This window comes from Mirounga angustirostris, unplaced genomic scaffold, assembly GCF_029215605.1.
Source record: "Mirounga angustirostris isolate CCGP_5_RB_7025 unplaced genomic scaffold, mMirAng1.0.hap1 SCAF_12, whole genome shotgun sequence".
Classification (NCBI taxonomy): Eukaryota; Metazoa; Chordata; class Mammalia; order Carnivora; family Phocidae; genus Mirounga; species Mirounga angustirostris.
The window spans coordinates 77,648,310-77,663,720 of record NW_026991720.1 but is presented as its reverse complement, the minus strand read 5'-3'; the positions used below and the strand labels follow the sequence as shown (position 1 = coordinate 77,663,720).

The 15,411-nt window shown below is 37.4% G+C and overlaps 1 protein-coding gene across 4 annotated transcripts in view; it reads right to left on the bottom strand.

The window, feature by feature from the left end:
- Positions 1 to 15,411, bottom strand: part of SEMA3D (semaphorin 3D) — a 271,318-nt gene that overhangs the window by 133,211 nt on the left and 122,696 nt on the right. For all 4 annotated transcript variants that reach the window (XM_064575343.1, XM_064575344.1, XM_064575342.1 and 1 more), the window contains 2 exons: positions 11,884 to 11,977; positions 9,018 to 9,146 (listed from right to left, as the gene is read on the bottom strand). In XM_064575343.1, the coding sequence (XP_064431413.1) occupies positions 9,018 to 9,146; positions 11,884 to 11,977 (223 nt within the window). The remainder of the gene's footprint in view (positions 1 to 9,017; positions 9,147 to 11,883; positions 11,978 to 15,411) is intronic.

Here is a 15,411-nt window from a genome sequence, read left to right as displayed (position 1 = left end):
TCCAAATGTACTGGCATGGAAAGATGCCCATAATACATGTCAAATGAAAAAAATATTAGCAACTCAACTAACCCCTTTGCACTGCACCAATGACAAGCCAGTTTGGGTTACTAATTCCCTCTTTAAAAAGTATTGGGCCTTTTTAAGTTTGGGTTTTATAGAATTGTGAATGAACCAGGTAACAGATCTGTAATGAGGTGATACTAATTCGGAAATAATTCTTTTGATTAAGGCAAACTAGAGACAGTGGTTATTGCAGAAAGAAGGAAGAACCCCAATGAAGTAGAAAATATGAGATGCCTGGAGGGAAGCACAGAGCCATCTTTAGGAAGTAGAAGCAGGAAACAAGAGAAGACAAAAAAAGTTTCAAACCACAGTCACCAGCACCATAACAAAAACAAAACAGAGAGTTAAGAGGTAGGTGAAAAAGATCAATATTGCCTTATTGTCATGTACCCCAGGAGTCCTGAAAATCATCCCCCTGCTAAAGTAGAGCAGTAGGTCAATAGCCCAGTAAACAGGACTTCCTAATAGCTTTCTTCAATAAACAAAAGTTAATGTTTGATTCCAAAGTGATAGGTAGTTCAGTCTTCATTATCCCAGCCAGGCTGGGTCAACCAGGGTCTCTTATCCAATTTCTTCTCTGCTTAAATGGGAAACTGAGAGGAAAAGTGAGGGGGAATTATGTGCATGAACTTTCTCCCCTTTGTTCTTTATTAGTTCCCTGTTCTTTCCCTGAAGTTCAGAACTCCAACAGATTCTTATGCTCTTGATAATCTCACTTTGATATAGTCCTAGGTTACATTAAAAAAAAAAATTTAGAAAACCATGTAGGGTTTTGGGAGGTGCCTGGGTGGCTCAGTTGGTTAAGAGTCTGCCTTCCGCTCAGGTCATGATCCTGGAATCCTGGGATCGAGCCCCGAGTCTGGTTCTACGCTCAGCAGGGAATCTGCTTCTCCTTCTCCCTTGCCCCTTCCCCTGCTTGTGCACTCTCTCTCGCTCACGCTTTCTCAAATAAATAAATAAAAACTTAAAAAAAAAGAAAGAAAACCATGTAGGGTTTTGGGGCGCCTGGGTGGCTCATTCTGTCAAGCGTCCGACTCTTAATTTTGGCTCATGATCTCAGGGTCCTGTAATTGAGCCCCAAAATGGCCTCTATACTCAGCAGGGAGTCTGCTTAAGGATTCTCTCCCTCTCCCTCTACCCCTCCTGAGTAGGAGTAGGACACAAAAGGGATAAAACTGAAAATATACATAAGTTATAGGAATATGATTGGCTTGTTTTATCTTAACAAATATTTGAACTTAAAAAGGGGGTTCACACAAGTAGAATTTATCATAGCCCTCAGATATAATTTAAATAAAAGCTCTACATGAAGCATGTCACCCTTGTAACATTTAAATCCTATCACTTTAATGACTGAGTTGAATTTATAATTTAAAAAATAACATTGTGGTACAAAATTTAGTCTTCTCTCTCTAGAGAGGACATGAGAATTCAGTGATGTGAAACTGATAATCATTACAGATAAAAGGAATTCAAGGGTGAGAGACAGAGTGGCTTGTAAAGCTTTCCTCAGATACTCAGATGGGTGAAGTGGTCCAGAGGAGCCAACTGTTAGGTTTTCACTTGTTTACCGAGTTCAACAAAAAAAAAATCAATTCCACGACAACACAGAATGTAGATGGTCTGCAAGGAGTCCAAATAAATATGACAATTCCTATTATCCTATTGCAGAAATACACAGAAAAACCTACTTTGGATATTGAAAATACTGTCCAAGTACAGGTATCACCATTTGAAATGGTCAAAGGTAGAATACGACACTAGTCTACATTCCAGGAATTTTATCTATGACATCAGTGGGAGAAAATAGAGTAGATACTTTCCCAATTTATATTTCTTTCACCTTTCAACTAATATATAACACAGATGATCAACAGAGCCTAGATGCTCATAGATGAACAATCACTTATATTCAGCGACTGTTGATTTTATTAGATTCTGTTTTAAATGTTGGTTCTCTTTTAAGTACTATAAGACAACCATTTTGGAGTACTATAAGAAAATTGAATGATAGGGTTTTTTAAGCCAAATGTTTATTATAGGAAGAAATCTAATTATGAAAAATGAGTTAGTATCAAATAGTACTCTATTGTGTGATTTAAATAATAAGCATACTCAAGAGGTAAAAATAAATACATTTCAAGAATACAAAATATCTTTCTTGCAGATTCAACTGAGGTCCTGTCTGAGAAGAATATTGATGCTAATACTTTAATGTAGAAACTCTTTCCTGAGTTGCTGCCAAGTTTGAGTAAAAATAGTTATCATTTAATCAGTGTATGACATGAACAATTGTTGCACTAAATAATTTAAAATCATAACAACAGACACCTGGGCTTTATTATAATAGCACATATTTCTCCTTCAGCATTTAAAAGACATGCTCTAATAGGGATAGAGTTTGAAATCATGCATTTTCACAAATGAGCTATTAGCATGACACTAAGAGGCGCTGCCTAATGAAAACGGCATCAGCCCACAGAGCCTGCAATATGCATCATGAACCTCTTTGCACCCGGATGAGCACACCTACACCATGATTTAGCAAATAGTGACTTCCTTACTTTCGTTCACTTCTTCTTGCAATATCTTCTCGCTACCACTTTTTAAAAATGTTACCCTTTCGAGTAGAAAGAGAATTTGGAGACAACAGAACTTACCAGGAGAAACTTCAAATGAAAACTGCCTCCATATGTTAAAAATAAAAATTTAAAACAAAAGTGCTCATCTACTCCAGGAAAGAAAACAAAAAACATATGCATTTGAAACATCATTGTTTGTTTTCATCTTCCAAATGGTCATACTTCTAAGCTTTATCCTAAAATTCTCACAAAAACTCCACTGTATTTGAGTAACCACTCTGACTTCTACCTACATTCCTATTTCCGGATGGTTCTAAGATTAAGTTGATAAAGAAAAGTGAAAAAGAGAAGTGTGGGACCATCTAAGACTTCATCCAGAACTGCCCGTGGTACCGCATCTTTGCAATTTTCCATCCTCCTGGTGAGGTATTTAACAGGATTAGTCTCTCAAAGAAGGAGTCGGGATTCATACTTCTTGAGGCTACTGAACCTGGATTAGATAAAGTCCTGAGAAATTCTGACAAGGATTCTTGGACTCGTAAGTGAAGAGGATAGCTGATCTTGCTCTGGCTAATTCCAGGCAGGGCAAAGAACAAAATATGGCATACATACAAGCATCAAGGAATTTATGGACCTAAAAAAGATTCACATAAGATCGTATTTTTTAAAAGGTTAATTATTTAAACACACTCAATTGCAAATTTAATTTAATTCTGTATTTCACTTATTCTAAATGTAATATCAATTTACATTTATAAGATTTAATCACAAACATGTAAAAAATAGGATTTTAAACTAAAAGTGAAAGTATAGAGAGCAAAATTTAACAGGAAAAAACTTTGAAACTTGTCTAACCAGAAATAAATAACACTATGATGTTACAATATATAGAAGAAACTGATTAGACATTGACATCGACTCCATCATCTGAAATATCAAATATGTCAGTTCTTCCTCTTTTTTTTTTGAGATTTTATTTATTTATTTGACAGAGACACAGCAAGAGAGGGAACACAAGTAGGGGGAGCGGGAATGGAAGAAGCAGACTCCCCGCTGAGCAGGGAGCCCGATGCGGGGCTCAATCCCAGGACCCTGGGATCAGGACCTGAGCCGAAGGCAGACGCCCAAGGACTGAGCCACCCAGGCGCCCCCCACCTTTTTTTTAAAGATTTTATTTATTTATTTGACAGAAAGAGACACAGCGAGAGAGGGAACACAAGCAGGGGGAGTGGAGAGGGAGAAGCAGGCTTCCCGCCAAGCAGGGAGCCCGATGCGGGGCTCGATCCCAGGACCCCGGGATCAGGACCTGAGCCGAAGGCAGACGCTTAATGACTGAGCCACCCAGGTGCCCTGTCAGTTCTTTCAACCTGGCAACAATTTTATGAAACTGAGGTGTGAGTTTCACATCTAGATGCTAAGTGAACAGTAAAGAAAATTTAGACTTGTGTTGCATTATTTGATTGTGAGCTACCGCACATAATTAATAAATAAGTACACTTTAGACCAGCAGGGCCTAATAGAAAACCCTGTGATGATGGACATGTTTTATATCTGTGCTGTTCAATAGTCCTTAGCCCATGCGGCTACTGAGCACTTGAACTATGTCCAGTATGACTAAGGAACCAAATTTTAAATGCATTTAATTTTAATCAATTTAAATGTACATGTGGCTAGCGTCTACTATATTAGTGCCGCTTTCGAGCAAATAGCCTGTCAGTAACTGCTACATCAGGTCCAGTGTTAAGGCAAAAACAGCCTCTATTCCCATAACTGTCACCAAAAGGGCAGTCAAACTTGAGATTCCGGAGACAGGAGACACTATTGCCCTCAGAAGTTTGGTACTGGAATGGAATGACAGGCTTGGGGGCTAACAGACCTGGACACACCTTCTTCATGCCGTCTTAATTTATGGAATATAAAGTTGAATAAGATCATGTCTATGATAACCTTATTCGCAGTAATCTTCACAGTTCCTCTATCACTGTATTTTGTTTCCACGCATTCCCGACTCCAGCCAGATGATCCACTGACCTCTGTCTTTGGACCCCAGGTTGATTCTATCTGGAAAATGGCCACTTCTCAGAATGGAAAACAGAAATGCTCCCTAAGCAAGTCAATCTTTTGCCTTAGCCAATCAAGTACTTCCTCATTACAAGAATCTCATATAGTTTCTATAATTTCTCCCTTGCTGTGCCCTAGTTTCCATGGGCTGAGAAGCTCCTCGGCTGAATGGGTCTCCTGAAGCATCGTGTTCTTCTAATTCCGGCCTACCTGTCCATCAGCAAACATCTGATCTGATGGTTGCACTAACCCTGAATTCAGAGATTCTGCCGAGGTCTTCCACATCACTTACCTAACCACACGTTCTCTCTGGGCTCTAGTGCCTACGACCAAACCCACATCCTCAGTTTGCTATTGCACAACATAGCATTTAGGCATGGCCTCTGTCTATAAATGAGCCCCCAAAAGCAGGGAATGTGCAGTCAGAAGAGCAGAATTTAGGTTGATCATAAAATACATCATAAAATGTCAAGAAAAAAGTGTCTAGAGCAAGAAAGACATCCCTGAGTCTCAGTCTCCCATCTACTAGCTATCTATAAACAATATATCTGACTTTTAATCTAGCCCCCAAATGTAAAGTGGGAATAGTAATTCTCTCAGGATTATATCAGTAAATAAAATAATACTTTAAAAGTGCCTAAAATAGTGACCCGTGTGGACGCTATATAAAATAAATTTGAAGCAGAAGAGATCAGCGATAGGAAAATGAATTAACAAACAATAAAATAGTGGCAAGAACCCAGAGATCAAGTGATGAAGACCTATAGAAAGATGGCCATGGAAACAACAAGGTCGATAGATATTTTGACGGAAGTAAAAGCCCCTAGTGACAGATAAGATAAAGGGGGTGGGGGAGAGGAAGGAATCCAAGATAACTTCAAGGTAACTGGGTGAATAATGTTTAGAAAGTTAAGATAGATAGAACTCAGGAAACTGGCAATGAAGGGCAGGTTAGAAAGGGAAAACAAGATAATTTTAGATTTTAGATTTTTAGATCCAATTAGTCTTTTATGTATCTCTAACTATATCTGTATCTGCATATATTTAAAGAAACTCAAGCAAAGGATCACAACTTAAACAACTTGTAAAAAAAAAAATCAAAGCACCTTAGTGGCACAATCAGGGTGAAGGCTTAGATATCTTTACTTGCATACAAAACAATCAGCTTCTTTCTTGTGATCTGGGATGAAAATGTAAGACACCCAAATAAATATTCTTAAGGGCTCTGAGTTGCAGGAAAAAAGGCTTGGAAATGTAGTTTCAGGAAATACTGGAGCACAGGAAACAGTTGGAAATCTGAGAGTGAATGAACTCACAGAATTATGAAATGCAGAGAGAGAGAAAGAAAAGGTGGTCAATAGTTATAGCTAAATAGATACCAGTGAACCACAGAGACTTTGGTGTTTTAGTCCCACCTCCTGCCTTTTTCACCTTCAAGAATAAGGACAATGATGTGATGAAAGCATTGACAACTGAACTGCTCTTAAAATTGTCTTCCATCAGGCTTCCCAATATGATCTTCCCTATATGATCTAATTTAATCCTTAGAACACCCTGTGAATAAATACTATTATTATGCCAAATTTTTTACAAAAAAATGTAGACGCACAGAAAGGTTTGACCAAGGTCACAAATAAGTGATATTCAGGATTTAAACCTACGGAATTAAATTCCACAGAAACAGAGCTGTGATTCTTGTCTAAACTAGGACACTTTTGAGAGCTACAGAACATTAGAGGTAGACTGGAAATGTCCAGGGCAAACCGGGTTTTATGGTCCCCTGGCCATTAATCAATAAGCATTCTGCCTTGAATGTCTTAGAACCATAAACATTGGTTCTAATTCTTAGTCATTTGCCTGCATTCAGTCCATTGAGACTTTTCAAATGTGTATCCTTTCTGCTTTCTTCCTTTCCACTGACTTCTCTAATCACAAAGTTTTCTCGGTATCTAAAACGTTCTCTTGAATTCCATCCTCAGATCCTTGAATTCTTCTATTCCCAAATATCTTCTATTTCAAATATTTGTTGCTGTATATTCTCACATCCGTCTCAACTGCCAATACCTTTGTTCTTGTACCACATTTTCCTGATTCTTTGCTATGGCTTCTTTCTCTATCCTCATTCTCTTTTAGTCTTCTCTTCATACTACTGTCAGTTACTTTATAAAAAACAAAGATCCGATTCCCTAATTAAGATCAGGTTATGGATGAAGGGGGTGAAAAGGTACAAACTTCCAGTTATAAAATAAGTAAGTCATGGGGATGTAATTGTACAGCATGGTGACTACAGTTAATATACTGTATGGCACATTTGAAAGTTGCTAAGAGTAGATCTTAGAAGTTCTCATCACGGGGCACCTGGGTGGCTCAGTCGTTAAGCATCTGCCTTCGGCTCAGGTCATGATCCCAGGGTTCTGGGATCAAGCTCCGCATCAGGCTCCCTGCTCAGCGGGAAGCCTGCTTCTCCCTCTCCCACTCCCCCTGCTTGTGTTCCCTCTCTCGCTGTGTCTCTCTCTGTCAAATAAATAAAAAAAAAAAAAGAAGAAGAAGTTCTCATCACACACACAAAAATACTTCCAACTTTATGGTGACAGATGTTAACTAGACTTATTATGATCATTTTGCAATATATACAAATATTGAATCATGATATTATACCCTTGAAACTAATATAATGTTATGTGTCAATTATACCTAAAGAAAAAAAAAAAAAGAACTAAACCATACTTCACTTTCCCATGATGTCAGGATAATATTTATACCTTTCTAGCCCCAACTCCCACTCTCTTCTAATGCTTCCGGTAGTCACCCCTGAGTTCAGTAACCCTCCCATGTAATCTTTGCAAGTCCATGAGTAGAACAGCATTCAGTATGCCAAGGGTCCTCAAAAGTTGTTATTAAATGTTAAACCAATGCAAGGCTTCCTACTTTGTAATTCTCTTCACACAGCATTTAAGAAAAACATGCTAGTCAAATAATAGTTGAATAAAGATTTCCTACATTTATTAATTCAGCAATGCAGCAGACTTCTTAATGGACATGTCATAGTTAAGGAATAAATAGAATAATCTCCGAAAAGAGTGGCAATATGATGACATTTGCCATCCCAAGATTAAGAAATACAATCTATACTTCATTTTAAAGCCATAAGTATATCTTGCTACCTAAACAGATGGGTAAGTAATTTGGTAAAATCCATGCACTCACTTTCAAACCAAGTATTTCCACAAAAACCTCAATATGCTCAAGAAGATAGTCTTGCCTTGTCTGAGTGTAGAGAAATTAATGAGTAATCACATAGTTGGGAGATCTTCTAAATTTGTCTTCCCCCGTAACAGGCTCTCTTTTGGTCAAGGGAGATCCCATTGTTGTGTAAACAAATGGATCTGGAGGTTCTGACTAAAGAAATGTTTTAAAGCATTTTTCCCTTTTGTTTATGTTGTCACCGCTTAAATGATACTGAGAGATAGAGAGATAGCCCCGAGGAAATGTCTACCCAGGCCTCCTCCACCAAAACCCAGTATTTATGGTGGGAAAGAGAAATGTTGTTTGTCTGCTTAAATGGCAATGTTATGTTATTCTGCCATGCTTTATAATAAAGTCCTATGATAATTAGAAAACATTAGACTATCATGATAAAACCTGATCTGCTATAAGGCAGGAGGACATAAACAAACATAAATTAATTAATCAATCAATTAATTCATTAGTGGCTTTTTTAAAACTCAGAATACTGTATTACCTCCAAACAAAAAAGTAATCAGATAAACTTATGTCAATATTAATATGCTTAAAATTTTAGAAGGACATGTCAACCCAAGTATAAATAACCTTTCAACAAAAGAAGTTAGCATTACAACCTATCCCTTTGTTGTTAGGCTGTTAGACAGTATTTGGATTAGTCATTAAAAAACAGACTTCAGGAGAAAGATTGACAACTTGAACCCCAGGGTCTACAACTGACAAGTTATAAGAACTTGACCAAATTTCTCAACTTCATTCTGTTTACTCATCTTAAAAAGGCACATAATAATAATAATGCATACCCCATATGTCATTGTGGACATTTAAAAAATCAATTAGAGCATGGAACAGCGTCAAGGACAATAGCACACTTTCAGGAAGTGTCAGCTATTATTATTATATACACAACAGGCTCTGGAGATTTGTCTTAGTGGGGAATTAATCAAATGCATTTTATAATGTTAAGCTAAACCACTTATTCCCAAACACATTTGAATGAGTAATAATGAGTTTCTTATCTATCCAAAAGCCAAGGCAAAAAAATGAAAAGAGAAAATCACTAACCATTGAGCCAGTAATGCTCCGAAATGTCGGTTCTGATGTAATGATGGTCATGAGTAGGCCCAAGGGACCGCGTGAATGCCGTGTCTTTGCCAAGGAAATCAGATGCTGTTCCAGAATAGAGGTACTCATCTGAGAGGGAGAAGAGAATACACAGGACTTCTAAGAATACAGCAGCAGATACTATTTGCAATATACTAATTTCATTGCGTGAAACCAAAGACGTTTCTTGCTTAACATGAGAAGATACTGTTTCATAAATTTCACGTTCAAATTTCGAAAAATTTGTAGAGTCGAAGACAAGATAACCCAATGAACTTTGGTATGCTGGTGCTAGAGACCTGAAGATAAAAATGGCCAAAGTCTTCTGAATTCATAATTGCATATGCATTAGCTTCTCTTATGAATAAGCCCTTCCTCCTTTCCCCTCTCCCACAAATAACTCAAGGACACATCATAATTAAGAGTTTGTCTTTGTAGCAGCACAAAAAATACTAAAAAGTAAATGCCATAATGAGGAATGGATTGCGTAATTAGTATTTACTTAACCAATACAACCTCAATGACCACAACTTTTCTCTGCCTAACCTCTGCTGAAAGGGAGCTTTCAGCACTGAAGTCATTCTTGGTAATTATAACATGTTGCATTCCTTGTAGCTAATCACATCTCTAATGGTTCTGATACACAGGAATTCCTGAAAAGGGAAAGATGTGGCTATTACTGCATACCGAACTTCTTTGTCCTGTTATTTATGTAAAATGCATATCCATGTTTTACCAGAAAGAGAGAAGTGGGGGGGGTACGCAGGGTGGGGGTCGGGCAGAAGAGAAAGGAGAGGAGAAAGGGGGGAGGTGTAAGAAGGGAAAGAGAAGGATGAGAGGAAGGGGAGGGAGAAGGAAGAGATCAGGGAAGAAGGGGAAGAGAAAAGGATTGAGGGAGAGAAAGGGGAGTGGGGGCCAGTGTTCCCTAATGCTAGTCAGCACTTGGAGGGGGGAGAGACAAGAATGTTGTCCCTACAGTAGAATATATTGCCCCTTTGAAAGCTAAGCCTCTATTTCAAGAAATCTTTATAGTCAATAATGTTGAGTACACGTAATAGACCAAAATAAAAAAAGAAAAGGCTAATCTCTATAGAGCATTTAGATTTTTAAATGGCTAAGTATAAGATCAGTGAAAGACACTGTTTTATCACTAAAATCCAATTTTCCTCAGAAATATTATCTTTAAAATTCTGACTTTCTATAAGTGATTGAAATACTTTCTAAATCCTCTGATTACATCCATCTGAATAACCTTTTACTGAACTATTTGAGTCAACCAATCTAAATAATGGCAAGAGTCAATTTCCAAAGGTAAACAAAACAAAACAAAACACAAAAGAGAGAAATCCAGTTAGGTAAAGTAAATGTAGATATGATACCACTTCCTTCTCTTAAAGCAATCCCCTAAAATAAATGGTAAATGACAATATTTCATTTGTGGAGCAAATTTTTAAAAAACAGAAGAAAAATAACAACATCAATAAAGACTCTTACTTGGTAAGAGTAAAGGAAACAAACTATTCGTTTGAAAAAAAAAACTATGGAAAGGAAACAAACGTGTGTTTCAACCTAAAAACTGTATCTGTATATCCAGGCTTTAAAACTGTCTTCTTTGCATTTAAATCACTTAGGGATTTGTAAGAGGGCTCACCGATGCCCATAGTCCATTGTTTTTATTAAGGATATGTCAACCCCACTTGACAGATCAGAATCCCAAATCATCTAACTCCCTTTCTGAGGATAATGACTGAACATCAGTCATACAATTTTCAAAACACACAAAAACACGCATGCTTTCACTTCAAAGGAAGATCACTAGTTTTCACTAAGTGAAAATTAAAATGTCATGGTGCTTCACTCTTATCGTCTATTCAAACATTTGATAGACAAATTCAATAAAAAGAGAGTAAAGTCATGAACCAAACCAAGACAAAAGGGGTCCTTATAATGGTTAAAATTCAGAGGTCGGGCCAACATTCCTCAGAACAGACTTCAGACCCACAGCACTGCCTTCTTTAAACAGGATAATCACCTCACAAGCGAATTTAAGATGTAGACAAAGCAAGAGAAGACTGAATGTGCCAGCAAAAAATTCACAATTTCCATTACTACAATCAGGTTAATGTGAAATTGCGGGGAAAAGATGTTATAAAATTCTATTATCTGTATTCTATGTTATCTGTATTCTATCATTTGTTTTATTAGTTTATCCACTACATCTTACTATTAATCCTTCCACTCAAATCTTCAACATATTTTGTAACCTATTATGTTTAGGAATTGCTAAATTTAACTTCTGTAGTAAGCCAAATAGGGGCATAGCTTAGTATAAGAAAATCTGAGACAACTAAATATAAAATTATAGAACAAGTAACTATGTGTCATTTGCATTAAAAAGAATTCAACCAGAACTTCATTTAAAAACTGTATAGAGGGGCACCTGGGTGGCTCAGTTGGTTAAGCATCTGCCTTCGGCTCAGGTCATGATCTTGGGGTCCTGGGATCACCCCTGGCTGGCTCTCTGCTCATCGGGGAGTCTGCTTGTCCCTCTCCCTCTGCCCTTTCCCCTCCTTGTGCTCTCACTCTCTCTTTCTCAGATAAATAAATATAAATAATAATAATAAAAAAACTGTGTAGAAATGAAGGATCTGCTCGGGCTTCCCCTGATGATAAGGTTGCTAAATATAGAGATTTGGCACTAAAATACTATAATCAAATAGCTAGTGAAAGAGTAATCCCAAATAATCTTTAACTCAATAAGAAAATGTGGTTTAGTCTACACATACCTTTTCAGAAAACCACCTAAAAGCAAGGCCATTGATCTTACCTGTCATTACCGAGGCAAAAGGCTGCTGAGGATCAAAAGGACATTTCAGTCTGCCAGACTCCAAATTATGTGTGTCTAGTTTGAATATAACTTCCTGTTATGAGAAATATTAAAACAAGTGAGATTTTTTAAAATAGCAAATCAGCAAGAAGATAGGAGATAAGAACTAAATTCTAACTCATTAATTCAACAAAAACTGATTGAGCATATAGCATGTGCATCATGCTGTGCTCCTTAACTCTTTTGCAAATATTATTTCTGGCAAGGCTCAATTCCCATGTTTTGGTCTGTGTTTGCCCAAAGTAGTAATGATAATACTGAATGAATTTTTCAATTGGAAGTAGTGATATAACCATCAATTCACTGAGTCTGGACCACTCTCATTATCAAAATCACCATCAAGCACACACATTTCTTAAGGCTAATAACAAATTTATTGAGCCTAATAAGCTAATTTCCTCATCTAAGAAATGAATTTATGGGGCGCCTGGCTGGCTCAGTCCATTGAGCATGTGACTTGATCTCAGGTTCATGAGTTTGAGCCCCACGTTGGGTGTAAAGATTGCTTAAAAAAAAAAAGAAATGAATTTACTAAAATAATTACACTTTCATTACTATTGTGGTTTATTTACTCACACATCTTCAACTAAACCAAAATAGGCCTTGTGACATTTTGTGATTTTAGAGACATAAAAGCGTGCTAAGGCAGACAGTCCATTTACAGAGCTGTTGATACATGTGGGCAAAAAAATCCCAAAAAACAAAACAAAAAAAAACCCAACAACCAAAAAAAACCCTGTTGTAGTATTTTCACTATTATGAAAACACTGTACACATTAAAACCACATAGTTATTTTGGCTGAAATATCTATTTTTATAATAGTGGCCACAGACAGAATGACATTGGCAGACTTTTAATATTCAGGAAAAAATAACATCTTAAGTTGAACTTTCCAAGAAAAATATGAATGTATAATGAATATGGCCCCATGAGTTTGAGTGTTTCATAACAATGACAACACTACCACCCAGCAGAAAGGCTGATGACTCACCCTGCATATGCACTAGTTAGAGAAATCTAGCATTTCAGATATTTTCTCTAGACAGTGTATCTACCAAGTTGTATCAGAACACATGCATAATGAGAAAGGAACATTCAGTGCTACTTATCTAGAAAGTAAGCAATGAAGCAAAAGGGATAGAGGGAATTGGATTGTTTGTTGTACTGTGTTGTCATTTCAGATTTGTTTCTTCTGAACAGAACCAATAGTAATGACCACCTTATTAAAAAAAAAAAACAAACAAACAGTGGTAGTAATTTAAATAGCATGATTGACAATGGCTATTTCATAGTTTTAAGTAAATGCACTTTCACGCTAACAGGAATAGTCCCTGCCATTAGGTACTGTGGGCCCAGGAAATTTATGTACATTGTCTCATTGAATCCTCACCATAAGCCTAAAGCTATAGCTACTTTAAGAATTCCAGCTTCACAAGTGGAATATTGAGGACAGAAGGGGTTAACTATCTTGTTCAGCAGCACATAGCTAGTAAGAGGCAAAGCAGTAGCTTGAACTCTCAGGGCTGTCCCCAAAGTTCATGCTATTAACTAATCTCACCTCAGAATTTCAAACTCATGGATTTAAAAATGTGTTAAAATCAATTTATAGACTCACCATGACCATGTAATATGATCAAATCCAAGTATGTTTAGTTGGAACAGGCCAGCTAATAACAAGCTGTGATAGTGGAACCTTGGCATGGAAAAGGTACAGTGAGAACCCATTTAGGGCATGCTTCCCAACTGCGAATGAGGCTACAGAGATGTCAGGGAAAAAAACACCTGTAGACAGTGGCACTCGTGTGTGTTTAAATATCATTAAAGGCACATTATTTTCCACAGATCAAACAGAACTGTTGACTCTAAAGCCTATAATAGGATATTGTAATGGGAAAAAGTAAACTGAATCCCAGCATGCCAGAAGATTAGAGTAAAAAGTTAAAAAGGAAAGACCAAGAAAATAGGAGAGTGTCACAGTTGATGAAAAGTACTAGATAAACCCTCCTAACTGTACAGACTTCTGTTTTTAAGATGCAACATTTCATTACATTCTCAAGATAAGCCCATAACATTGATATCTTGAAGGCTTAGGACAAGGTCTCTCTTATAATCTCCTGGAGAAAGGAATTATCAGGAAAGAGAGTTTCCTTAAGCCAGAGTCAAGGACATCACGAGGAAAATTCTGTAAAAAATAATGGTTGACTGAGTGGACTTTGGGAGATAAACTGACTGAATTACAGGACACTAACGTTTGAGACAACTTCAGTTTTATAAGAAAATTCCTTCAGCGTAATTAAGTAAGCAAAACATACCAGCGTATATTGTTGAAGTAAAGAGATGAGCATGATAGGAAAACATTTAGTTATCAGGCAACTAGGCTGAGTTATTGTTAATACCACCCCCATTTAAAGATGAGATTTCTGGCAGCAGAGGGGAGATCCCAGAGGAGAGAACATCCTTCCAGTGTAATTACTAAACAAATAACAGGCATTGCTGGTATCACAGAATAAATGTATATATTTACACATACAGAATATATATATACATACACACACACAAACACATCTATACATACACACATGTATACACACACGCATATACACACACATTTATACATACACATACATGCATACACACGTCGCAGACATTATTTTTCCATGAAGTTTACATACACACTTTCCAAATCCTTGCTGCCTTTCGTGTTCCTCTTGCCTAGTACGGCTGAGTCGTAAGTGGTAAGTGACTGGAATGAAGCAAGGGCTCTGCCAAAGCCCATACAAGCATTTTCTCATTTTATCCTTCAAATAACTCTGTGAGATAGTTACTATTATTATCATCCTCATTTTGCTGAATAAACAGAAGCTTCAAGAGTTTATGCAGGGCGCATAAGACTACGGAGCTGGTAACTGACCGAAGCCATAATTCAAACTCTGGCTGCCCAGGCTCCAACGATTAGCTGTTGACAACTGCCCTGACTCCTGTCCTGAAATCCGGATCCCACTGCCGGCTTGGCATGACCTAACCGAACATTTTGCAAATGCAGAACATATAAGACTCACTCACCGTTTCCCTCGCAAACTTGTTACTATTCTCACCTCAGTAACACCACTCTCTAACTCACTGCCAAGGACAGAAATCTGGGATTCATTTGAGCTTTTCTCCTCTTTCCTCTCACTGTCCCAGGATTTCCCAGGAAGGGGACTTCCCACACTTCCCTTTTGCATCCCTCTTACATATTGCCGGTCCCTCTTTCCAGCCCCATCAGGAGAAACCTCATCTATTTGAAAATGGAAGAGCCTTCTAAATTCCCTCTGGAAGAGCAATGATTCCTGGGACTAATAATTCATTGAAAAAAGTTAAGAATCTTCAAGCAGCGTTGCCATACAATTACCTGTATTCTTGACCGGTGGAAAAATCACCAGGCTCACCTCCCAGCTCACCCATAATTCTCTGAGTCACAGACCTTG